The sequence below is a fragment of the Bacillus rossius genome, chromosome 8 (genome assembly GCF_032445375.1).
Source record: "Bacillus rossius redtenbacheri isolate Brsri chromosome 8, Brsri_v3, whole genome shotgun sequence".
NCBI lineage: Eukaryota > Metazoa > Arthropoda > Insecta > Phasmatodea > Bacillidae > Bacillus > Bacillus rossius.
The window spans coordinates 14533759-14561587 of NC_086336.1; the positions used below are offsets into that span (position 1 = coordinate 14533759).

At 34.4% G+C, this 27829-nt stretch overlaps 2 protein-coding genes across 2 annotated transcripts in view; both read left to right on the plus strand.

Moving 5' to 3' along the window:
• Positions 1-27829, plus strand: part of LOC134535534 (chondroitin sulfate N-acetylgalactosaminyltransferase 1) — a 795440-nt gene that overhangs the window by 299001 nt on the left and 468610 nt on the right. The window lies entirely within an intron of this gene.
• On the plus strand, positions 13436-26347 carry LOC134535280 (E3 ubiquitin-protein ligase siah2-like). The gene is made up of 2 exons (XM_063374353.1): positions 13436-13640; positions 25072-26347. Exon 2 carries the CDS (start codon positions 25080-25082, stop codon positions 26076-26078), a length of 999 nt encoding a protein of 332 aa, XP_063230423.1. The 5' UTR covers positions 13436-13640; positions 25072-25079; the 3' UTR covers positions 26079-26347.

Consider the following 27829-nt stretch of genomic DNA (forward strand, 5'->3'; position numbering starts at 1 on the left):
CGCATGCGTATTGCACCTTGAATGATGTGCCCAGGGATTACACTGTGCTTATGCAGGTTTCACCCAAGCTCAACTAAACATAGATTTAAGTCTAACTTTAAAATAGGGGAGTTAGTCATGGATTCAATCGCTGCCATTGCTGGCCAATACCCGCACAAAGATCACGATGCAAGCCACCCTACCCTGATTGGTTAATCCCCATCATGTCTTGGCATATAGGCTTCAACCTGAGACGCACCTAGGTCCCTCCCTATCCCGGGAAAATACTGAAAAACACACTTAGTATTAATTAGGTTAAGAAAAATATTTTAATGAATCTTATTTACTTATTTATCCCACCATATTCCCATCGTTTTCTTGAAATGGCGGAGAGCCAGCTCATCTTTGTTTTAGAAGTGCCATAAACATTTCAGGGATAACGATGCATCTGAAACTTTTAAGTAGTTAGTAATGCGCTATTTTATTATCTAAATCGATGATTTAAAAATATTATTTTGCAGCTGGAAACAAACGCAATTATAGGTTTAGCTTCGCATTGCATTAATTCCTATGAATTCACTTCTCGACAATCATGGAGATTGTTGAGTTTTGAACTTGACCCAGTGCATTTAAGTGTCAGACAATCCAATTATGAGTGGACTATTTTCTATCTTTACTCAAACAAATAATCATTTTCTCAAAATAATTCTAAAATTCCAAACAACATCTAAAACCTTGAAGTCTGGTAATTATTTTTCCATGTGAAATGTGAGTCAAAAAACTTCAAATTTAGGTTATTTTCAAAAACACTAAATGGAAATCATTAAAACTATTCTTTTTTTCATTTTTATAGAATGTATTCATTACAGGTAGCAGTAATGCAGGTTTTTGTAAAATTCAGGCGGTCTTAACTCGTTCTTGCGCTGCTAAGTGATGTAAAGAAATTAATCACAAGTCTCATAAAGTTTTAGAAACATTGCCCACAGACATGCGCTGGCAAAATAAATTTTTTTCTACTCAAAGCGCACTAGAGCTTGTGTGGTCGCAGAAAAAGTGTGATCATAAAACGGGCCGTAGCTTTCACCGAAATGCGTTCCGAGTGAATGACAGACGATCCGTCACCGGCAGTTTTTCACTTCAAGTGAGTGAAAGTGCGAGAGTCGCTTGTCGGTCACTCTGAGCACCGCCTGGCTGTTATTTCGGAAAACGGGTTGAGGCTCGATATGAATAATCTTTCACTCAAAACAACGAGTTTCTCGCTGTTCACTTGAAAGTACCACTTTCGTGGGAATGTAGGCTTAAAAAATTTATTTCAGTTTCACAGCAGTTGAGTCTACAGTACCGTGCAAATAATTTTATATAGCGTACTCCCATCGTATAAAATATACAAAAAAAAACGTAATTGATAATTTACTAATAACGGTTACAAGCCTTCACAATGCCATGGCACAAAACTCCATCGAAACAAATCATAGCATTGAATTTGACCAGTTTAAAACCAAAGCAAACATCTCTTAATACTAGACACGATGTATTCGAGAAATAGTAGATGTATGAAAGCATTTTTCAAACATAAACAAGCAATATCACAAAAAATTGAGCAGAATCTGGGAACCTCTCTTCAGAGTCCTTTGAAGCCTGTTCCTCGGCGAGTGGAGATCTCGGTGATAGTTGGTTGGCGAGAGTGTCGCGGGTGTGGCGGGAGTCCCGAGCGAGACGTCGAGCTGATCCTCGGCGAAGGGAAGTGCGACGGCGGCGGCGGAGTCCCGCGACGGAGGTCCACGAGGGGTGCTGCGGCCAGAGTTGCGCCAGAGGTGCGGCCCAGCGAGGTGTGCGGTGTGTGGAAACCGAGTTACTAGGGAAGTAACATTTTTAGGTGTAATCGATTATTAGGCATTTTTAGAAGATTATTTGTTAGTGATGTAAATATTGGCAATCAATAAAACTGTGTAGTGATAAAATCTTTAATTGGGCTATCCTTCACGAACCCAGTAGTTTTCCCACGACGATTTATTATTTTTATGTTTTAAGTAAATTGTAACAATATCTACTGCCTGTCTAGCGTTTGTCTGCCAGTCTGCCCGATGAGAGTCGTGCTTGAATGGCGTCAGGCTCGGCGTGGCTCTGATTGGCTAAAGGACCTGAGTCTCTCTTTATACGTGCACTTTCGAAATACGCGTCTGGGCCCAGGAATATCTGCTTCCCCCCCCCCCCCCCCCCATATCACGGCCGACTGAAAACGACTATCGAATCATTCGGTTTGCAGAGCGAAATTTTAAACTATTTAATGAAACGGCTCTAACGAAAGATTACCTACAAGAATTGTTTTAAAATATGCTCATCTCTTTATAATTTCTTAAACAGTAAACTGAACTCTCGTTTGCTCCATACGCCACAGATGGCAACACCGTGGTTACACATTTCCGTTCCTCGACCTCCATCGCATTCACGAATTTACTCCCACCAAATGCCGTATACCGAGAGCCAAAAATGTTACATATCATAACATAAAGTGCGTGTGTGCTAATGTACACGTGTTAGAAATTATACTTCTTTCAAATTTGAATAAACCAAACCATTTTGAATATAATTGTTACAAAAAAATATTCCAAAATTTAAAAATACATTTAAAAAATATGGTGAAATAATTTTAACCAAAAAATATTTTACAAAACTTGGGATTTGGAGTCAGTTAGGATATATTATTATAAGAGATTTACGCAGTTTGATAAGGCATAATTTTTCCAGAGTAATTCAAATTAAAAATTTACTTTTTTAATTGAGAAATTAAAAATAGTGGAGGTTGACTATAGGGGATAGGTTTATTCAAAGGTGGATATAGACAGTATTTTACCTTTTATCTTGAACGTCAAATGTGCAAAAATTAGCATTAAGGGATGGAAAAGTGGGATGGGGCCTGTTTTACGAAATTTTATGTAGACAGTGATCTTCCTCTTGTTTTTGAACTCAAGTATACCAAAATTATTTTAAAGCTCAAACGAAACTGTAGATTTGTATACAAACAAATGAGTTCTCTTATTTATTGAATTAAATAAAACATCATTTAATTCAAAATGCACCAACCTGGACATTCAAGGAGAAAATACCATGTCTGTTTCTAAACACTTCTCCTCTGTCTCGTCCCGGATTTCCTGTATGAACACGAGTGCAGTATACTGCAGCCACAACACCGGGGAAATTTTCACTGTTATAAAAACTTTGCATTGCGCCATTTATTCCCTCATTTATTTTGGGTTGTTTGTTGAGATGCCTCAGCTGTCTAGCTAGAGCTTCCGTCACCGTTTTAACTACTGCTCCGGCTGTACTTAGGCATAGGCCACTTTTGTCCTCACATACTTCCTGTGAAAACAAATGATTTTGAAATCTAACAAGATAATTAGTAGTAATAGTTTGCTAATAAAACCAACAAAATATCTACTTATAAATCTTCACAAGGTAAAAATATATTACCAAATAGGAATGATTAACAGAAAAAACTGTATTACCTACACTAATATTATTATTGGTTATCTAAACAGCTGGATGCATGTTATTAAAAAACTCCCTTATGGATTTATTGCCACTCTATATTCTGTCTACAAGTGTATATGCACCAGAGTGAGTTATTAATTATCAGTATGAGATACATTAAATGTACAAATAAGTTAGCTGAAATGTGTGGTGAAATAAATAACACATATTCTATAGAGCATCCCACTCTTAGATTGCAGTATGGAATTAAATGGGCGCATTCTCTCTCTCTAACACACACCGATTGCCGTTAGCACTGTCCTTGTTTCTTCGTGCGTTGTTGCCAAATATCAAACGAAATTAAAATTTTAATTTTTGGACCAAGCTTTTTTTCATATTGTATAGAATCAAAATACGCATCAGGAAATGCTTATTTTGAATACTTAACAATATTGTAAGTGTCCGAAAAAATTAAAAAACATAACTTATTCGCTGCGAACTGTTTTGAAGTATTCCGATATGTTTCACATCAAAAAAAAAAACCTACATGTGTATTTCATTCAGATTTTTTTTATTAGTAAATTAATGCCTTAGAACGCCACCGAACAAATGTTAAGACAAAAACTGTACAGGTTTCACTTAAATAATTTTTTTAATATATTGAAATGCATTTTCTCACAAACTGACACATCAAAAAGTTGACCCGCGGAAAATTTTTTTTCTATTAAAGATAGATGGGGGACAAAAGCGAGAAAAATGTTCACAATGAATTGAATTAGTTTTTAAAAGCAGCGCCATCTCAATTGCTTCTACAGTTTCCGTGGAAATAGCTGTTAAAGATGTGTCTTATCAGTACAAGAGCGCGCGCTGCCGTCGTAAGAGGAAACAGGGCCGTGTGTTTAGATAAGTGGGGTTCTGTCCTACAAGCAATTTCAAATACATGGCTTCCTTAGTCAACAAAAAATATTATAATCGATTCTTGAACATAATATTTAAAATGTATGAAATAAATACGAAGGAATTTAATAGCGATCATGGTACAAAATTTTGAATTATTTTTCTATCCTTCTCACCAAGCATCTTATCAAACATTGTTTTAGACAAAGTTTTGGAAAATAATTATGATAGTATTACAAACAATTTAAACAGATTTGATAATGTGTCTACTAAGGCAGTTACGTTTTTTTGTCCGGTGAAAATTTTTTTCGAACCCATGCAGTTATGGCTGGTCGTATCAAAAATGTATTTAGAAAACATTTTTCGGCATTAGGTAATCCGAGTTATCATACGTTAAAACGGATTCGATATTATTCATACTATGGGAGTTGTTGCGATTTTTCTGTTTTTCAAAAAATCTTCCCCATTTCGAACCAATTGTTCGGAATTTTCCCATAACTTACTCGACCGAGAATTTCCATTACCGTATTTTATTTATCATTTTGGACATGACTTGTCCAAAAATACGGAATTTATCGGGCCCATGAAAATGTGATATATATATATATATAATTATATAGGTATATATATATGATTTTTAGAACAGAAAAGAAAACTATAAGAAAATTTCGTCTACAATAGGTAGTTTTTATTTTAAATTTACATAAAAGTGGCATTATTACAAATTTATATGTGTAATAGTATAAAATATTATAAATTACGATATGATTTCTTAAAATGCTTCTTGTTCTATCCAAATTACAAAGAAACGCATCTCCTAAAATTCGTAATGTGTTAGAGATTTGGCAACAGCGCGCGCCATAAGCCGTGTACTGCAATCTAAGAGTGGGACGGGCTATAGTTACACCATTGATTTGTATTTGATTAGGCTATGACATGGTGTGATCGACATGGTGTTACACATATTGTTTGAATTTTTTCAAACAATTTAATTTATGATAAACACGTCATATTTACGTGAATATTACGAGCTATAAAAACAGTAGTAAGTTAAAACTGAAACAAAGTCATATGACTAGGTGTGTGTTGGTGTGTGTGTATTTATTTGAGCAGCTATTTTTTAATTTTTTAAGTTATTCTACAAGTTGGGATAGATCATTGCCTAACATCTAAACAGTCCATGCATGGTTAAATACAGCTAAAAACACTTACGTGAAAACTCCAAGATGCATACAACTGCTGCAGGAATTGGCAAACCACGAATATACGTTATTTAAATGATTCATGGAATGGAGAATTTTGAATTAAAAACATTTCTTGGAAACACGCCATAAAAGTTTTGTACTGTTTGTCATGGGAAAAATTCATATATAAAAAATAAAAATAATAACCCACAGAAAAAAATCCTAAATCAACTGATGTCAAACATATTCATCGTTGGGTTTATCTGTTCGATAAAAGCTGATTTAGGCTTGTGTCTGTGGGTTTGTGTTTACATTTTTATTTATTATTTTGCATTTATGAATTTTTCCTATGTCAAACAGTACAAAACTACAATGGCGTATGTCCAAGAAATTGTATTAAACGAATATCCTGTTTTTCAAAATGTTGTACGCACTGCATATTTCCAACCACGTGTTTTGGAAAACAAAATTTATTTTGAAACTCCTTTTCTCTGTAAGCTTCAACCGGATCTGGCGTACATCTTTTACAAATTTTAGGAAGCCAAAAATGATATTCCAATTCTTCATAATATTCAAAAACTTGATTTATGTGATCCCTTAATTCATCCAAATCCGCCGCCATTGTCGGCAAAACGGTATGAAAACAACCGAACAGGCTTCCGACAGAGCTTCAGACCACGTTCACTTTAAAGTGGAGAGCCATCCGTACCTAGCAGGTATCCAGCTGCCGAAGTGGGTCTGTAGTGTGAGTTTCGCACTGAAGAGGCTTTCAGAGGCTGGCTTATAATCACAAGCCTTAGAGGTTCACCACTAAAGGCTGAGGTGTGTGAAAGTTTTCACTTCGCCACACTGTCTCCTTCGTATGTTTTCTTGTTTTACTTTCACTTTAGAAAACCTCACACTTTTTAAAATCCCAAGGGAAAAACAGTTGAGAATATGAATTACATGGGACAGCGATATGCTTCACTATATTGTTGGTGGAATTGTTATTTTGTTGGCACAACGTGTCAAGGTTTTATTAAATTTTTTTCGAAAATAAATGCGTGTAAACGTTTTTTAACTACAGTTCAGTGCAATGTCAGTCTAAAAATTTTAAAACAGTACTATATTTATCGAGTATAATTGTACCTGTCTGAGTTCGCTTGCAGTATTACTTAACTAAGTATACAAGTTACTGATTTATTTTACAGTTATTGCGTGCGATTTTTGTTCTGCCATATCTACAATATTTAATTTTTTATTGGAAAAGACGTGCATATACACCTTTTAGCGAGAAACTGTGCGTTTATAAGGCTAATAAAGTAAACGATGCAACTGAGTCCAGCATTATGCGTGAAAACTACATTAAAATTTTTATTATACAAAATAATTTTTATGTTAGGCACTGTACGTATCTTTAAAACAGCGTCATTTCGTTCAGGTGTATATGACAAGAGCTTTACATACACACGTATAATTTGTAATACATGCAGGATAGACAGAAATGTTAAGAGATGTGTCGAACAGTGTTCTAGTAAAACAAAAGAAAAATTAGGAACGCCACTTAAACAAACAATATATTTACTAAAATTTGTTATCTTTACTAAAAATATTATAAATAGAGTGAAAGTATGTGGGTTTGTTTGTTTGTTCGAAGTAAATTCGAAAACTACAGGAACGATCACAAGAATTCCTTTACTATTATAAAACTACATTTGTACAGATGGACAAAGATGATGTTTTTATTTCAAAAATTATTAAAAAAAATTGTTATATGTATGTCTTGAAGAATTGTACATCAGGAAGAAATAATGTTACACCAAAGAGATAAAGAAGTGCGGATATAAATTGATTTTGTATTAAACTTATTTTCGTTACCATTTTTATTTCTACTAATCTTTACATGGAGGTAAGAAAATGGACACAGGCTATGTTTCAATTTAGATATTTTTAAAAAATTATGGTTCCATAAGATATAATAATATTGATAACTAAAACCAGAGTTCTGCAAGTCTACCCTGAGTAAAATGTTACGATAAAATGTAGTTATAAAATGTAGGCAATAATGCTTACGAAAATTTTATTAAACCTTTAAACATTTGTAATATGCGACTCCCTGTTGCAATCGCTTTTGTTGCCAGTGTCACCATGCGTTTATATCGAGAATTAAATTTAATATTTAATTATATTGAATCGTCTGATATTATTTTTTTCAAATGTCCCGAGAGCGGGTGATTTCCAAGCAACAAATCATTAATTGTTTGTGGGGGCTCAGGAATGTCAGACAAAACTACCTAGCCAGCAGCGCAACATAATCCATACATTAATTTCTTTGAATTGCATTCATTGTACACTATGTCCATATTGCTAATCTGGATACATATATATCTAGCTCAGATGATATCCCGAATGAAGGTCTTAAACAAATTGAAGACAAAATATTTGAATTAAACAAAAACAAAACTTTTGCAGATTTGAGCCTTCCCTCACATCACTTGATCCTTTGTGAAAGTAGTTGAGCCGAACATATGACTGTAACGATCTCAGAAACGTCGTTTCAAGCAATCTGACAAGTATGGTCGCCGACTAGTGCCACGCTTATGACGTTATTCTACTAGATAGTGTCGACAATAAAAGTGAAAAACCATTATTCATCGATGAACTTAGCCTAACGGAAAAAAAAAAATATTTTTTCACTGAGATATTACTTGCGAGACTCAGGATGTTATGGAAAATTGAAAAAGTCATATCTTCTTTTGGAATTGATACAACACTTCTTAGTGGTGTAAAAACGGCACATACAACATTTAAAATACAATCAAATGCTACATTTCAACAGTAATTACATCTTCTCGAGACGAAAAAAATATGTCCTTAGACAAAATTCTTTAAGAAACCTCTTTGATTATGTAGGAAGAACGTACTATGAGTCACCGATCGCATATTGAAGCGGTAAATATAACTTACAAATATCTTAGAAATTCTGATAGAATAATGGGCGGTATCTCCTTTGTCTCACCCGGTGACTTCCATCTAAAACTATCTGTAATTCTCAGAGGAACTCTAGCAGACATTATCAAAGCTTGCTTGAAGTGGTCTAATCTCTGGATTTGTATTCAATGAATTACTTTAAAAACAGACATGAGATCATATTTGGGGAGTGGAGATACTACGTATTCAAGAAGAGTGTTTCAACATGGCGTTGGAAAATTACCTGAACTGGATGGTCTAATTAATTTGGGGAATGCATCTGGAAAGAAATTAACAATTCTTAACAAATTAATCTGCATAGTATATACTGATATTGATAAATTAATCAGAAAATACTATCTATGGTCTTTCGAGAGAGATATAATATTTGCAAAAGAAAAAACCTCTTTTGACCAACTAAATTTTTTTATGAAAAGTATTGTAATGCCTACAGGCATAAGGACGGGGTGGGACGCCATAGCATGGCAAGGATTGTGAACGGGTATTTGTAACACAACAGCAAATTTTAACAATAATTAAATTTTAATAAAACTTAACAAAAATAAATAACAAGGTAATCATTTACGTAACAAATAAACCAAGTGCTTAACACACACAGCAAAAGAGAACGAGCCATTATCAAGGCTACAAAAAAGGTGAGATTTTACGCCGGCGAATCGTGGTACAAAACATGCGCGGTAGACGCATTGAAACTGCCAAATTACAAGATTGTCAAAATGCAAAGAAAACCCACTGCCTTATGCGGATTACGTGCGTTACAAAAAGTAAGTTACATTATCTTAAAATGAATAATTACGTTACGTTTTACGTACGTCGACGACTCAGGGGAGAACAGTTACAAACAAGTGAAGTTAAATTAAATTAATTTACATGATTTCCAAAAGTAATTTTCCAGGTGGCGATCGAAAGGGAATTTAGACAAAACATACAAAATTCAAGAAACGTTTACATTATGGCAAGGGCCACCGCCTCACTCCAACTTACATTTTCTTTCCCCCGAGGTCGCGCACGTTGTACAAAGTTAAAGTCTAACTGACTGACTACATGCTGGCTAACAACCACTCGAGCTCTCACAAGAGACTAAACGAGGTCAGGCAGTTAATACTAGGAGAACAAGACCGAATAAATTGAAAACGTTTGTTTATATAACATATGTGCCGCGCAGCGCGCATGCGCCGAATGGAGGAGGAGAGGGGAGGCGAGAAGCAACAGGCATACACTAGGAGGGGGGAGGAAGGAGGGGACGACGAGCCGCCGCCCGCGCAGACGCACGGAGTTTGAAAGAAGCGGCGATCCTAACGCTTCAGTATTCCTAGTGGTGGTAAATAAAGATACAGTAAACTACGCAGAAGAATTACTCAATTCCCACAACCTTCCATCTAACTGCCTAAAAATAAAATTAGGTTTTCCAATTATTAATGGGTCAAACTAGCTAGTTACAAAATAAGGAACAAAATAATTGAAATAATTATCCTCACAGGACCAGCAGCTGGGCAAATTGCACAGTTATTCGCATTCCCATGATTCCAAACGACTTACGTTTTCATTTAAAGCGACTACGATTTCCAGTCAAATATTTTTTTTTGCGCCCAGCATCATCAAATCTCAGGGTCGAGCACACAAATATGTTGGAGCTGATCTGAGAAAAGAATGCTTTTCTCATGTTAGTCTATCTAAATCAGGGTGTGTGGAAAATAAATATATTTTGAATTCATTCAGAAATATTAAAAAAAATCGCGTATGTTCAAAAATATTGGAATAAATTAAATAATTTATTTACCTCATTATTTTACATTTTGAATACCCATCCCTCCTTTTTCTGTAATTTATATTGCATTTGTTTGGAAATTAGCAATAACTTAAAAATAATTTTTATTTAGATTCTCCAAAAGAGTTGTTTCTCTGTTAAATATATTTGTTAATTTACTATAAAATTTTGGATATACGTAAACAAGGTACGGGACTGGGATTTAAGAATTTTGTCAAATATATTAATGAAAACTTTATAAAATATTTTATTTAAAAATAAATTATTAATGTAATTCAATGCCTTATTACTGCTCTACACATACACTGTATGCGCTGTCGAATAGGTATTTTACCAATTATTTACATAATTTGAAACCTTTGTAAAGATTATACGTTTTGACTAACGTGTACCTAGGATATAGACTACGGAACCATCCATTGAAACTTGGTCATTTAATTCGTCAATTATCACAGAAGAATTAACGACATACAGGTGCAACCATACGTCCTAAAAAATATATATATATATCTGTGGAAGATTCATGTCTGTCACAGAAAATGTTATGAATGAAACCTAACAGAACCCAGGTGCATTTTCGCCTATCCAAATTCTGTAAGTTGTCCGTGGCATGTTCTCCAGAATGTTTCTGATTTCGTGCGTAAAATGTTCTCTCGGAGTCGCGGAATTTCGTTACTATTCCGATTCACGCTATTGTTCAGGCTTCCCGACAATATGGATATGTGTAGAGGATAGCCCTGGGGATTTCAAAAGCAACATGTCCTTTAAGAAGCTGCTTCTGAGGGCACGCATGTTGTGCAGTTATTTAAAACTATTTATGTCTTATCGATGGTCTCGAAGCGCTTCAAAAGGATATCTTAGTTAACAGAGATGAAAGCCACAACCACAACCCGAACTGAATTAAAAAGTTATATTAGGCTAGGATCGGCCAGTGTAATAAATAATAGTTCTTTATGTTTTTTGGAGTGTATGTTAGGTGATGATTGACGAATTCAATGACCATGTTTTAAATGGGTAGTTCCGTAGTTTTATATTCTACGTATGCGTAATTCAAATTGTAACATCCATAAAAATGTTTTAATTATATAAATAATGTTAGATTAGTTTAGCGTCTGTAAGTGTAATAAATAAGAGTTTTTTTTTCAGGGAGGTTATGTTAGGGAAGGTTAGCGTAAGAAAAATAAAATGTTGGTTAGGCTAGGTTAGCGTTATTTAAAAACTCTTTGACCATAAAATATATCCTTGTAATATGGTGTTATTTTCCGAGCGCTCCACAAACTTTGTAGATCTACGGAACTGTTCGTGTGTGGCTCTCATCCCTGTGAACTGTAAGCCTCCTGCCAATACACTGGTGACTGATAGGGTAGGGCGGGTATAGTTGAGCATAGAGGCAAGTTGGGCAATCGAAATATCTCGAAAACTATTAACCGCACGCGAAGGCATCAAATAGAGAACAGAAGGGGTCGCGGGAGGGGAACTCATCACGAGACCGCCAGTGGCGACTAGTCGATCGAGTGAAGAACACGCGCGCATTTTTTATTTTGTAACCAAAAAGTAAAATAATTATAAAGCGGAATATTTCGCCTGTATTAGTTATCAGGTAGTGTTAAACTTCCATAAATTTATAGTAATTTTTATATGTATAAATATTTTGGGTATAATTCTAACCGGTTTTTCATAACCTCACTTTTGTTTTAAAATTTCGGATTGGGGTTAGTTGAGCTATAGTTGCTCAACTAACCCCACGACATAGAACTAAAGTAATATATGCCTTTTATTTTTTTAGGATGCGGACTTATAAAAGAAAGACTACGAGATGTTCTTACTCTACTCAAAACTTAAATAATGCTGCAAAGGCGGTCAACGATGAGGAAAAAAGCGTGAATGCCGCCGCAAAAGAATTCGGTATCAAACGGATGACTTTTACCAGATTTTTGAAGAAATGAAACGAAGGTGGTGATTCATCCATGGGTTATGCAACACCCAGGCAAGTATTTTCTCCCACGCAAGAGGACTCCTTAAAGAAATACTTGTTACAATTGCAACAGTGACAACGACGATTAAGTTTCCTATATCTCATTAATATTTTCTTTTATATATTAATATTTTCTTATTAAGATAAGCTTTATTGATAATTATATAAATCTTCAAGTCTGAATTTGATCAGAAAGACTGAAACTAATTCCAAAGTTAAGCTTAAGATACGTTGATGTTTTGTTGATTCTATTTTCAGTTTATTATTCAAAGAAAATTACTTTTAATTTAGTGGTTTTGTCACTTAAATACTATAAATAAAAAGTTGATTATCAAACAGAAATTTTATTTCATGTCTAGTTAACATTCAACCTATAATTTGGCTAAACATTTTAAGTGCTCAATTTGCCCCATACCCTTGCTCAACTTACCTCACCTATGGGGTACGTTGAGCATACTTGACTTTCTGCATTTAAACAGCTGTAGCTCTTAAATTCAACTTGTAAGAAATAAATAACTATGGACACTTTTGCAAACGGATAAATTCGTTATTCTTCAGTATGCATAACAAGCCATTAATACTTATCGTTGAGGAACTATAACTGCACATGTGAAAAAGTGCTCAACTACCCCCGCACTATCCTACCGGACAGCTCCAAGATTTCTGTGCAAAAACCTGGCTTGGCTTTCACGTCAGTCCGATAGATGGCAGACGGTATGCTAAGTATGAACCATGGATGTATTCGTGTATTATTACCTCGATGGTATGATCAATGTAGCGGTTTAATACATATGATACCAACATTATGAAAACTGAAATAAACTTATTTTAAAAATTTACAGTTTTATGGGACCAATAAAACTCCAAATCGTCAAATGCATTAAAAATATATAACCGTTTTACACCAGAAATTATAATATACATTATTTAACAAATTATCACTTTAATATTTCTGTAGTTACACCTTTTTCCGCTAGGTTTTTTTCACACTATGGCCTGTGTTGTTAGTATAAAGCTGTCCCGTATTAGTCTTAAACATATTTGCTTCCCGCTTCAAACATTCATCATAGATAAGTCCATGAAACCGGATGTTCACTTTTTTTGGCCAATTTTTCTGGATGCAAACACAGCGCGCCAAATCATAACGATTTTTAGTTCTGTGATTTATATGCAGCCAACGTTTTTTGTTCTATGGTCGTTAGCAATTTGTTGTAAACAAAAGTGAATCTTTTAAAAACACTTAAGGTTTTTCTTTGCTTGTGTTTAAGAATGACCTAGTATTTTAAAACATAAGTTTATAAACACGGTAATATTATATAGCATGCATAAACGTTTTTTTTTCTGGAAAGTTAACTTTTGTGTATATTTTTTTTCATCAAACGAAACAAGCAGAAAGGTAAATATAATTTGTTCTTTGTATATATTACTTATAAATCGTTATGATTCTTCTTTTATACTTTGTTCATATATTAATGATTTGTTAGTCGACACATTGCACATGTGGCAAATTTAAATTTAATTAAAAAAACCATTATATATTTTACTAAAAAAATATTTGTTGGCTTAGAACTATACTGAACATTATTTAAGAATATTCACTTTAAATGGAAAAACAATTAGGCTAGAAAACAGTCTTGGACCCGGTCGTACCGTACTGAAATTAAACATCCCTGTCGTTTTTGAAAGTAGCAATGGCGACGTTATATTCCTAAGGATCGCTAGAGAACCACAGGGTCAAGTTCCAACTAGTATCAAGCAAAACGTATGGTGACAACAGGGTAATGGGTATATCTCGTAGAAAGCGGTCTCGACTTCGCTATTAAATAACAACACATTTTTACGTCACTATATTGACATTATATAAAGGTATAATAAGAAAAAACAACGGGAAAGTTCGAAATTTAGTCGAAGTATCACACATTAAAATTTTACAATAACAAATTATCGTGTAAAGAAATTAAAAGGAATAATAAAATATATTAAAAAAAAAATATTTCTGTAACAAATGTTAGCATGGATTACCAGAAACATGAGGCATAAATACGCCTACAGTTGGCATTATTGCTTCCAACTAGTAAACAACAGTATAGTTAGTTTATAGAGCGTAGTAAAAAGTCCGATAAAATAGTCAACTATATGCAGTTATCGCAATTACATCTTATAGAATGTTTAGGAAAAACGTAAGTAACTATAAATAAAATGCTTTGGTAAATATGTAGTTGGGCGATATTTGTTAAAAAAAATTTAAAATTCCGAAAATACTTTTATTTTATGCTTTTTAACTTCCTCTTTTCATAAAACCCGGCAGAGATAAGAAATTACAAATACTTTAGGAGATATCGCCGTTCTTATTTTGCAATTCAAGATCTGTGCAATCATTCGACCGCGACAATTTTTTATTTTGCCGTGTGTTCGTGAATGACTAATTAATTAAAATGGTCGATTAGGTCAGGTCAGTTACATTATAAATACTTTCAAACTAAGCGGACATTAAAAATAAGTTGAATTAATTTTAATGGTTGTTTAGTTTTAAAGTATTTATAATGTAACTAACCTGACCTAACAAACCGGGACAAAGGATGAACAGTAGGAACTTACGTAATTTTTTTTTACTTATTACTTGTGCAACAATATCCAAATAACAAATAAAACATTAAAATTTGAAACCTGAAAAACTCACCTAAGTTAGAGGCGGGTACAATTCCATTGCCATTAGTAGAAAATGATGTAGTCGTTCAACTACGTCGCGAATAAAGAAAAAAAATTCTTACTCGTAAACAAGAAACAACACTGAACGCCGCAAGAATACACAGGTATTGTGATGAAAATTAAAAAATTCGATATCTCCTAAAGTATTTGGAATTTCTTATCTCCGGTGGGTTTAATGAAAAGAGGAAGTTAAATAGCATAGAATAAAAGTATTTTTGGATTAAAATGTTTTTTTAACAAATATTGCCCGCCCAAATACATATTTACCACATGCTATTGGAAAATAATTCTACCGTTGGTAATGAAATAATATAAATATTGCAATGCCGTTTCACACAATGATTAGGAAGATGGTAATGATATAAAAAAAAAAAGCATTTTCAAATTTTTGTTTACTTTTGTTTCGAAACTCCTGTGTGCTAAATATTTACCTTCAAGATGAATAATTTTTAAATATATATTGCAGAAAAATGTTTAAATAAGTATCTCACACTGTAAATAAGGGTGTATACAATAAGCTTCGATGTAATACGAAAACAACTAGGCATTATACATTATGTGAAGAAAATGGGTCATCATGTTTGTAATAAGTAGTAATATAATTCCAAACTTACATGTCAAAAAAAAAAATTCACAATGTATAGAAAAAGTTATAGATAAGGGCATAATCGCAGTTAATTTTTTCGTCGGTTAGTATAATTTCTAAAATAATATCTACGAGTTAAATATAAGTAATTTAGAATGAATTATCTTGCGTGTAGAACTTGACTTGTGTATACGCTTATGACATACTGAAATAATTTAATATGTACTTATAATTATATGTTTAATCTTTGTAACTATATTTAAAAAATCTTACTAACACTTTTAAGTATTTTAAAAGTTATTTTTAAAGTAATACTTGTACAAGAAATAAACTTTTGGTTACAGCGAGGAGTTCATCAATTTTCTTTTTTTTTAATACATATTACAGCTCGAATGCAAATATAAATTAATGCTGTCGTTTTAAATTCAATATAAATTTATTATAATACGTCCCTATAAAAAATACATGCTGAATAGTCATTTGTAAGATGTCTATAATCATGTGGTATAATGGTTTATATTTCAGCAAATATTGTACGATGCATAGCATAGCGCCCGGAATGGTGATACTGTTTTTGACGTGTAAACATCTTAGCTCTTGGTATACGGCACATGGTAGGGGTAAATTAGTGAGTAAAACGGAAGTCGATTGGAACATCGAACACTGCTGCCGTCTGTGGAAGTCTCAGATATCTCTAAAAGATGGCGGACCCACTGGATTCATCCGTAAAGGTATATTGCTTTCGTAAACATCGCAGAATTTGCACCGCGCATAGGTATTAAAAAATAAAACTTTATGATTTAGCACCAACATTCCTTTAATACTTAATGTTATAATTGTTAAATTAATTGGCTTAAATATTAGTAGGCATGTAACAAATGTAATAAATAGTTATAAAAATAACGAAAATAAATACGTTAGAATAACTGGAATTACACCTTTGACAACCCTTAGTGAACATTGAATTGGAGAGATAGAGAAGCGTTCATCAAATTGTAGACACAAAATATTGTTAGCCTACATATATATGAACTTCATGTTGAATAAAAAAATTTCTTGATGAAAATTATCCTGTTAAATCTTAAATGTTAAATAGGCTAAATAAGGTTAAGGTTTGCTTGTAGGAAGTATTTAAAGACTAATTTATGTCGTTTAAGTAAAAACAAATATACATACATTTAATTACCTTGTTTTATAATATGTGTTTTAAAATGTTTCAGGCTAATTTTTTAAATCTATCTTTTGGACTACAATTTTCAGTTTGAACAATACTCAAAAGATAGACCCGCGTTTTTATGCTTTAGAGAACCAACAATATCTTTAAAAATCTTTGACGCTATGTTTGTTACAAACCAAATTTCCTGTATAATATACTATAGGTAATTTTGAAGTTGTCATTATAACTTGTTATTATATATACAAATTGTATTCCAGAATAGTTTTACTACCATTAAGTTTACTTTGGCAATACGCTTAGTACATCCTACGATGTTCGCAAAAGTAAATATAAGCTGGTGCATGTTGCAACACGTGGGTCCACTAACTTGAAGAATTATGCTCGTGGCTATAGCAGTTTCTGCATGCATGCGCATTGGACTTTAAACCTGTTAAATTTCCGTTGTGTAATGCTGGCTTATTTCATTGCATTTCTAGTGCAAACTAAAACTTCCCCCTCAACCGGCATAAAGAGGAATAACCTAAAAAAAAATTGTTTTTCTGTAAAGTCGGTTTACAGACGAAAGTTTAACGTGAAAACGTCATAAGAAAACATTTATGAAATAATTGCATACTTTTATGAATAAAATTATTATCATTTTTATTGAATTATCACTATTTTGTAAGGAGACAAAGAAGGAGTGAAATGTAATCTACAATTTAATTGATAAATTTACTTTTATTTGCAGTCATTAATTCAAATATGTTTATTACTTTAACGAAGAGATTATTTTAACTATAACTTTTATACATGTTTGCTATTTAACTTCTTCCAATCTGTATTATTCTGTTTAGGATAGGACGATGATAGGAAAAGAAGGAAACGAATGGGAGTGTTTCAAGTATAATGTGCCTCGAAAAAGTCAAATCGATGGTTGTTCCAATCGAGTGGAAGAGAGATAGATGCGGCGCAAGCGTTCAATGAGCGTAACTGGACACAGCGTAACGGGACAATTTTTCGTGCGTGCAGCCGGCGTTCATCGATTTATTCGACGTTGTCACGTCAAAAACGCAGGCTATTATAATTCCTGTCTTGGGGGAAACAACACAGGTTCTGCGTTAGGCATTTACATGCCATGAGGTATGTACTACTGTTGATCGGCTAGACATGAGAAATCCCAATGGAGAAAAGTTTTTATAGTATTTCCCTTAAAACGAATTTATTTCTTTAATTTATTATGCTCGGTATTATTTTAAAAATTCTTCGTTAAATTTCTAGTACGAATATTATAAGATTATTTGCAAGAGGAGAACACATGTATTTGTTCGTTACCGAGGTCAAATGTTTACACATCACTGGCGAGTACTGGAAGACACGCTCACATTAAAAATATATTTTATTGTTTTTGCTATGTATCTTATGACCTACATTTTTAATCTAGCGTTTGACGTGAATAAATAAACATGAATTCACACTGTCAAAAAACGTAAAACATTTAAATATCTGGAAAGTTACACATTTCTAAACTAATATTATAATGTGTTTGGATTTGTGTTTATTAAAAGAATACATTTTAGTCTTAGCTTGTATAAACCACTTATTGTATGGACAAGTCTTCCATGCAATCTTTAATGATTTAATTTAATTATTTACGTAGAAGTGTTATCCTTTATTTTGCTACATGTATCTGTTGGTGTTCACTGTAACTTCATGTCTGCTCGAATTGGTATTTCTTGTATTTATCAATAATTAATTGTGTCAATAAAACCAAAAGAGCTAAAAAAAAACACGCTTCCTGCTAACGTCTACAATGATGACGTGTTAACTCGCATTAGAGTAATGTCACAGGGTCAAGTGAAAACGACACTATTTTCATAGTTATTTTCGACAAAGATTCCATTTTTTCGTTGGAATTTAAGTGTTCGTGTATACTATTGGATGTTAAACGTGTCATCATTAACTATATTTTGTATTGCCATTTGGTAGGGAAACCACATACACGTATAACTTAATTTTATATCCAAGCGCGGTCAGCCATTGTTATAGAGTTACGGAAATTTCACGTAGTTATTTGGCCTCAGGCTGAAATATTTAGCGAATTATCTACACCTCGGACTTTTGATATTACTTTAGGTAGTTTCATTTTGACAAAACTTTAGTTTTGTGCGCTAGCAGGTACTTGATAACTTATTAGCGTTAAGATTATTTCGACAACACTATGGTTAAATAATCAGAGAAAGTTAGAAATATTAAATTTTGCAGTCTACATGGCAATTCAACGATTATAAGAGTGGTCTCAAGTCTTCAATATGTTTTTTTTTTTATTTTCCTTCATTGCTTTAACTTAAAGTATTTTGCTGCTTTGGATTTGCTAAAAATTTATTGTCTTTGGAATGTACTGGAGATTATGCCACGCGGGGCTGGAAACATGAGCACTGGGGAAGCCGGTTCTTCGTCTCTCTCTTGCGGAACACAAAACGTAGGAGGTCCACGCGGCGAAGACATGCCTTATTCATATCCAGCAGGCAGCCGGAGGCGCGGCGAGCTCTCCTCTCGCGGCTGGCTGCCCTCGGCCCAGGGGTTCCGAAAGCTTTGTTTCAACACCCCCTGCGCTGGTCCCCAAGACCCCCACGGTCCGCCGGTGCCGGCGCAGCCCCTGGAGAGGGCCGCGTGCTCCCGAGATCCTCTGGAAGGGGCAGGGGCCCGGAGCGCCATCCCGCATCCCGCGAACTTCCCTCCATGGGGGGGAAACTCTAAACTCTAAATGCCGAGACTGAGACATGGGTTATTGAAGTGGTTTTGTGCCCGATCGATGGTAGCTTTCATAACATAGCTCCTGGATTGTAAGAAGTAATGCACCAGCTATTAAAAAACGCAAACAAACCTGAGAAAATTAAATAAATTTATTTTCGTAGCCACATATTTTGTGGTGTGACATTCCACAAATACTGCTTCTCCTACTAATTAATATCGAACATTTTTTATTACAAAACAGTATAAATTTTTTGAACATTTATAATCTCTTCTACGAAGCCATTATTCAAGTATTTAAATTAACGTTATCCTTACTAATATTATAAATGCGAAAGTAACTCTGTCTGTCTGTCTGTTTGTTACCTTTTCCCGGCTGAACGGCTGAACAGATCGTAATGAAATTTCGCAAGGAGATAGATTATATCCTGGGGATGGACATAGGCTATCTTTTGTCTAAAAAAGTAAATTTTAAACGTGTTAAAAATATATATCTTAATTTTATGTAATGTGTGTCATAGATACACAAACTGTTAGTGTCATTCCTCTATGTCTGCCGAGCAATAGCTTTCAAGCCATTACGTTACGTTTTGCTATTGTAAGGAACTAAGTAGAGAGTAAGAAAAAAATAATGATCTTGACAGTTTGTAGTGTCGCCATATTTGTTTCAATTTTCAATACCGTTTTTTAAATTGCAGAAAAAAATCATGTTTCATACACATAAATAGTGAGTGTGTGTCATTTCTCTATGTCCACGAGGTATCGCCGCGTCAATATTCTCCTTGGGGCGAACCCGTCCGCTTGATTAAATAAACAGCTTTTATCGTTGAATGATTTCATGATTTCTTTCATGAAAATCTGCTCTCATAAGAAAGTTAGTTTTATAGACATTCAATATGTGTGTCTCTCTCTCTCTGAAGATCAATCTATGAATGGTTACAAATTTATTTCCTTTATTTTTTTAGTTTGATTTGATACAATATGATTTCACTAAAAATCAATTTCTACCCCTTCCTATTTTCATTTCCACATTACGAAGTTTCACTTCTTCCGCGCGGAGGGACTTCACGCAATATTTGTGCATGCAATTAAAAACTATTTTTTAATGATGCCAAAGAAGTATAATTTCTCATGCGCGTACCTAAGTACGCGCACCCATTTTTTTAATTTAATTTTTTCTATATACATTTTTTCTCCCTACCTAGGGCACTCATAATTCTTTTAAATTTCACGTGTATGTTTTCAATGTAATTCAAGTTGTACAATTTTTTTTTTATCAAATTGGTCATTATTTATACTTTGTTTCATTTTGGAAACATACATATTTTAGGTATTATGACAAATAAAATAAATTAGTTTCACTAACATTCTTAGGTTTTTATTGTGTTGATAGTTTCAAGTTTAATATTATGTAGGTACATAAATTCTTAAACTTATAAACTTCTTCGAAATTTATTCATAGGTTGGTAGGGCCTACTAATATTTTCTATTTGTCAATATTCTTATTTTTTTTACCGTACCTACTTATTTGCAAGGAGTTTGGTTTAGTGTTTATAATTTATCTGCTGAGCGTCAAGAGTCTTAGGGCTGCTGAGACCGAAGACCAGAAATATTTATCAATTATGCAATATATTGTTGAAAAATTTGAATTTTACTATTTCAGGAAAGTTGATTTTTTTATTAATTAAAATATTTACATGTAATTGTTATATTCCTTTATTTCATATTAAACATTATGTTCGGTTGAGTGTGAGATAATTTTATTTATGTATGTTTTAATTTCATTTAATTTCTTCGATATATATATATTCTTACCTACCTACTTCTATTAAATTTCAGGCGGATGTTAACATTGTCATTCGAGTTGTATAATTTTTTTTGTCTAATTAGTTGTTATTTATACTTTTTGTTTCATTTTGGACTATTTTTTTTTTTTTACTTAATACAAAGATTTATGGTGTGTACAGGGAGTGATATCTCTATTGATTTCTATACTCCTTTGGATAAGCGGAATATTGCCACCACAGTTTTACATATCAACAAATCCTACAAATGTTTTAAACATTATGACAAATAAAAAATAGTTTCACAAACATCCTTAGTTTTTTTGGTGTGTATAGTTTGAAGTTTAATATTATGTATGTAAGTAAATTCTTAAACATACAGTTATTTATTAATTTATTTATATAATTATTCATAGGTAGGTAATAAGCTTTCTATTTGTCAATATTGTTATTATGCTAGATAGGAGTACAGTAAATGCCTACATTCTTATATTCCTTTATATCTCGTTCGATTTGGAGTGTTTCCGAGCCATTCGGGGTCCTCAACATAAACCCCCCCCCCCCAAGGTGGTTAAAGCCCCAAAATTTCGAAACTTAAACAATTTAAAAAATATATCTCTTTCCATTTTAAGTGTTTTCGAGCCATTCAGGGTCCTCGAACCCCCCGTCCCCCTCTGGGAACAAAGCACCAAAATTTCGACAATTTCAAGAATTTCAAATATCTATTCTTTCGAGATGAAGTGTCCCAAACAATTCGAGGTCCTGAACATCCACTTTCCGCAAAAGTGAAAGCCTTAAAATTTCGAAATATAAGAATATATATAATTGGATGTTGGCATGTATGACGTCGATAAACTCTTACACCGTTTGACCGATCGCCATGAAAGTTGGCACATCGAAGTGTTTTTATCATGGAGAAGGTTTACATGCTAACCATTTTTTTGTAACTCGCCGCTAGATGGCGCTGTAGCGCATCAACTTCTAAACCTTTTAACCAATCGCCATGGGTAAACAGAAAACCATAGGTCACAGATACACAAACAGTAATTATGTGTCATTTCTTAATGTCCACCACACTGGACATATCGCTATCCATTGTGCTGTAACCCGCCGACAATATACCACCCGGTGTTCAGTCCGGGCAAAGCCGGGTACTGCAGCTAGTCCGTTATAAAGCTAACACTTTGGATTTGGACCTTCCGCCCAAGGGTTTTTTTTTTGCTAACAGTTATGGGCCCACCCATAAGAAGAGAGCATCACGTGTCGGCCAACACGTGGTTTCAGTTTCAACTGTAAGCGTCCCACTTCTTTATCTCCTCCTCCTCCTTATATGCTTCCCTCGCGGCCAAATTCGAATCGCGACTGTGTTCCGGAAAGCTCGCATGCGGACACGCGGCTGAAAGAAAAAGTGACTCACTTCAGTACACGTGAGAGAAGTGAAACTTCTTTGGCAAATCAAACCTCGATTCGTAAGTATATCGCAAGAGGTAAAACGGCCGAGAGAGAAAGAGAAAGAGAGAAACATGACAATTTTCTAAACAAATATTACTCACTGTTGAAATAATTACACCATATAGGTAAAACTTTGCGTATTACTGTTTCTTTAAACAATTATTACATTTGGAACACGCCAAATCTCTGGACGAAATATGAAATTCATAACAGGTAGCGCTATCTATGCGGGAAAGATCGGAACTGTCTCAACAGCGTTCTCTGCCCTGCTGGTTGAACAAGGAGGTTCGTGAGCGTGCTGTTAGCAAATATTAAATTCAAGGCATTCACAGTTGATTATATAAGATACCTATATCTATTTTCTGAAACAAGCACTTTCTCTGTCTTATAATTTCGTTCATCTATCTTTCTAAGTTCTTTTTTTTTTTTTTTTGGGCGGGGGACGAATCATCGCACAAAGAGGAGAACGAAAACGAGCCCAGAAACGTATTTAGCACGTAGCAACCCATCTTTGTATCTTTTTGGCCTTGACCCTATTCTCTGTCCTTTTTGGATCAGAATTGTTTCACACAAAACAATGTTTCACAAAAACGTTGCACTGAAATTCGGCCTTGAAATGTTAGAAGTTACACTTCAAAAACACCGGTGATCGCACGGGGAACTTGAGGTCTTGTGAGTTGGTCCTCCGCGAGGTAACATGACCCGAGACTTCACCGCGAGTGCCTCACGTAACAGCTTCCACGGCTTATTTCAATGTCTCCGCCAAGCTATTTTGCGCAGTGTTGTAACATTGGGCTCTCATTTTTGAGGTTACCCTCTGGTCTCTAGATCGGGAGGTATTTAGGTTGGAATTAAACGTCAATTAACCTATATTTCAGTTATCAATTTTCATCCAAACTTTCTCCAGAAAATTGCTCTCCTGACTCTATAGCTAAGGCCGTGACTAAAACTTTCCTACTTTCCCTCAATTCCTTTTGATTCGAATTTTATCCTAAATATCTCAGATAAAATATTGTAGTGTTACAACATCCTGTCGAAATTATTTGAAGTCCAATGTATCCCAATGTATTTGTAGAGGGTTAGACAAAATGTTGGTAGACCGATTTATGAAATGCATATTGAGAAAAAAGGGGTCTAAATGTTTTTTTTTATAATTTGTTTTATATATATGTTTAATGATTTATCCAAATTTGACAGCAAGGGTAGTCAAATCTCAACTAAACCGAGTGGGGCAACATAAGACCCACACGGCTTGTAGGTCTAACATTATTTGGCCGAAAGAGAGAGACGAACGGGAAACGAAGTCTTTTTACCTGCTCTTTGACTACTCAATTTGGTACCTTTGGTCACTTTGAGTAAACCATACAAGCCTAAGGAAAAAACGTCTTTTTTAGCGTTAACGTATGCTGTTGTAGTACTAGAAATAAGGTCGCAATTTAGTCAGATTTGTAACGTTTTGTTGAAAAAAATTATAAATAATTTTTTTTTTTGCAGTTTTACTCCTTTTTCCCCTTCCGTCTCATTTTTTCCACAAGCTGATAGAGTTAAGTACCAATTAGTACACCATTGTAATAAAGAATAACTAGGCACGTTTTCAAAAGCATTTAAAGTCTTTGAACGCATTTAGTTTTTTAATATTAAGTTAAAGTTGACGTTCTTGCCTATTTAATTCCATTTTTTTGACTTTAAGAGTTCAGAACTAATTCTTTAGTCGTTCTTTGCATCTAACACTGCCTTGCATAGACGAAGGATGCATCAAAGACCAAACGTAAATAAAAAATCAAATCTAAAATACGTGACAAAAAAGATGTCGTGGTAAAGAGGTAAAGGTTTGGTAAAACTTAATAAATCATACAAAAATTAACAAAATAATTTAATTTCTAAGATCTTTGCTCAATATGTATTTAGTTTGTCTAATCTCTACAGATCATCCTGTACAGTTGTATACTTTGGAGGAGTTTATGAAGACAAAAACGGAGATTTATTCATCTCCTCTTAAGCTGACTGAGTAGTCGAAATGTCTCAAAGAGAAGCGTAGCATAAATGTCTCTCTCGGCGGAAAACATATTTTTGCATTGCTTTAAATACGAGTACGTTATTTCAAACAATCTATCATGCATGCTGCAGGTTGAAGCTATGCATAATTTGTATGTGCTGTAGTGGTTTTTGTAGCGTATAGGTAATGCACGTTTAACTAAAATATGTCAAAACATATGACTTTGAACAAACGTTCATGAGAAAGCAACAGTTTCATTGTAATTAATCATCTGAACTTGAAACACTTATTTGGAGCTAATTACTTACGTGTTTAAAATCTGTTTGTCTGTATTAATTTTGCTAGTCAGTCAATTTATTTAGTATTCTTAAAAATGTCGTTTGATTTGCCCAGATATCGCAATGGATGATTCACCTACGGCTTCGCTGGAGAATTTAAACAAGACGTTACTCAAATTCTTGGAATGTTCAGCATGCCGGAACTTCATGAAGACCTTCATCTCGCAGTGCGACAAGGGCCACAACATCTGTCCCCGATGCTTGCCTAAGGACGAGCGCTGTCCAAACTGCAAGGAGATAGTTCAAGCGAGGAACGTCGCCTTGGAAGCGCTGCGGGAAATGGCAGTTTGTCCTTGCAGGAACGCGGCTGCAGGCTGCGACAGGAGGTTGTCGTACAGGGAAGAGGACGAGCACAGCTCGGTGTGCCCTCACCGGCTGTACGAGTGCCCCACGCGAGACTGCTCCTGGACAGGCAGGCGAACACAACTGCTCGAGCACGCGACGCGCGAACACGACGACCTGCTGTGGAAATCCGATTTTGTTTACATTTCAGTTGTACGTCCAGTAAGTGTACCCGTGAATACCTCGTCTGTCCAAACAGCAGTCGGACATTACAAAGAGCAGCCGAGAGAAGAAGGCGTGGACGTAACTGAAGTGATAGAAATAGAAGATGGAGCGGGTGAAGCAGAAAGTGTGGATGTGAAAGCGGGAGTCGGCGATGAGGAAGTCGAAGATTGGATGGTGGAAGAGAGGCAATTTCAGAAGCTGGCAGGGACGCGGAACGGAAAAAAGAAAATATACGATTACGTTGGAGTTGTGAAATCTCACGACGAACTGTTCTGCTGCTTCATCAGGTGTGATAATAGTCAGAAATGTCTCAGCATTGCTGTCGTGTGTGTGGGCCCAACGAAGAAGGCCAAGAAGTTCGCCTACAAGGTGAAGTTTTCGAAGAAATGTTCGCCAGAAATGACGACAACCTCCTCTCAGTTCACGGGCAAGGAAAATGCCAAAGTTGACAAGCTATTCAGCTCACCCCAGTGCGTTCAGTTTAGTTTTAGTTCCATCCACAAATATTTCTTCAACGATGAAATACGAATTCGCATTGAAGTTAAAGAATTGTGATAAACTCTTATAGCAATCTATTCTGATGAAGTTTCGGCAAAAATTTCTGATTACTCTATCCTGCATTCAAAAATGTATTTCATTTGTATAATAACAAATTTTTTCTGTCAATTAAATTTTGCTTGCAAAATTAAAGAAATAGTTTTAGTCCTTTTATATAAAATTTTGGAAGCATTAGTACATGAGATAATAGTACTGAAATCTGAACTGTGTTAATTTTTTATATCAGTTATGTATAAATATGTGAAAATATATTATTCTCTGATGAATGCTCCTTTGAATACTATTGTGGAAAATTTTTGAGAACGATGAGTTTGAAAAATAACCTAAACTCCACGTACATTTTCGACTATCTCAAGTACAGTTCAACATCGGGCATCAAAAATGGAATGAGTCTTATTCTAGGGCGAGCCACTATCACAATACATATTATTTAAATATTGAGTACGGGGAGCCGTTTTACGAAGTTTACCATACTAGAACCGTTTAAACCATGGTGTAAACAATTAGCCAACAAAACCAAAATATCAATGACGCTACTTAAATACACTGGCACAGTTAAATAACTGAAAATATCTTGCTATTCGCTATATAATATTATCAAATTACATTAACAAGTAACGCGACTGGAAATTTAGTTGTGATTGGCTTTATTACATACGGTCTTTATATATCATATGTTAGGTTACTTAATAATGAATTTCTTTTACAACTCACTGGATCACTAACGCACTATAAGAAAACTTTATGCACTATCACATAGCTCTTTTAACAAATATTTGAATATTTTAAAGCTTTATAAGGCTACAACATTTTGATCAGCGCATACGTAGGTTGAACATAACGATACATTTATACTTTTACAATTGCATTATTCAATAACTACTAGAGGAAAAATTTATAAAAGGTGAAATCACGTTTAAACTAAAATTCATCCATAGGAGATGAGTAGTATATAATAGCCTGTCTGGGGACTGACTTCTGACTGTGGTGCCTGGTGCCGACCGCCATCTTGGACTGTGACATCACGGTGGCCATCATGGATGACATTGACCTTTGACCTTTACCCTGGCGGCCATCTTTGATCCACCATACCTTATTCCGCCATCTTGGATCCTGCTATCTTGGATACACCATCTTGGATTCCGCCATCTTAAAGTACGTAATTTTGTTCTTTACCATTTTAAATTATGACATCACCTTTGCAATGTTCGTTACAGCTGCCATATTGAAAATTCGTAATTATCAGAAATATTTTTAAAAATATCAAATTTATAAAAAATAATTAACAAAATTTTAATGAAAAGTTCTGCTATCTTGAATATAACATCACCATTGCACATTTCGTTATGGTCTTAGTTTCTAGAGACATTGCACTTTTCGTTACGCCCGCCATCTTGGATGTGTACTTGTTTGTAATATTTCTGTGTTCATTAATGTTTTTATAAAACGTTTTCCCAGAAAGAACACGGATATTATTTTGCTTGACAGTAAGATACGTTCTCTATTTCCAATATTTTTTTTTATAAAATGATTGGTTAATGTACAATTAAACATTTGTTATAGTGCAGTTTGTTAATATGCGAATTTATTTAACGTGGCTGACTGTGCATAAACTCCCCGTGGCAAGGCAGGACACGGCGACACGGGTTCCCGAGACCCATAGGGAAATTGTTACATTTCATTGTGATTTGGAGGCGGTATGGGACTGGGAAGCCTAAGATGTACATCAAGTTCTGTCCCTGCCCGAA

Excerpts from the sequence above, each read along its gene's own strand:
- LOC134535280 (XM_063374353.1), top strand. The coding sequence starts at position 25,080 with ATGGATGATTCACCTACGGCTTCGCTGGAGAATTTAAACAAGACGTTA.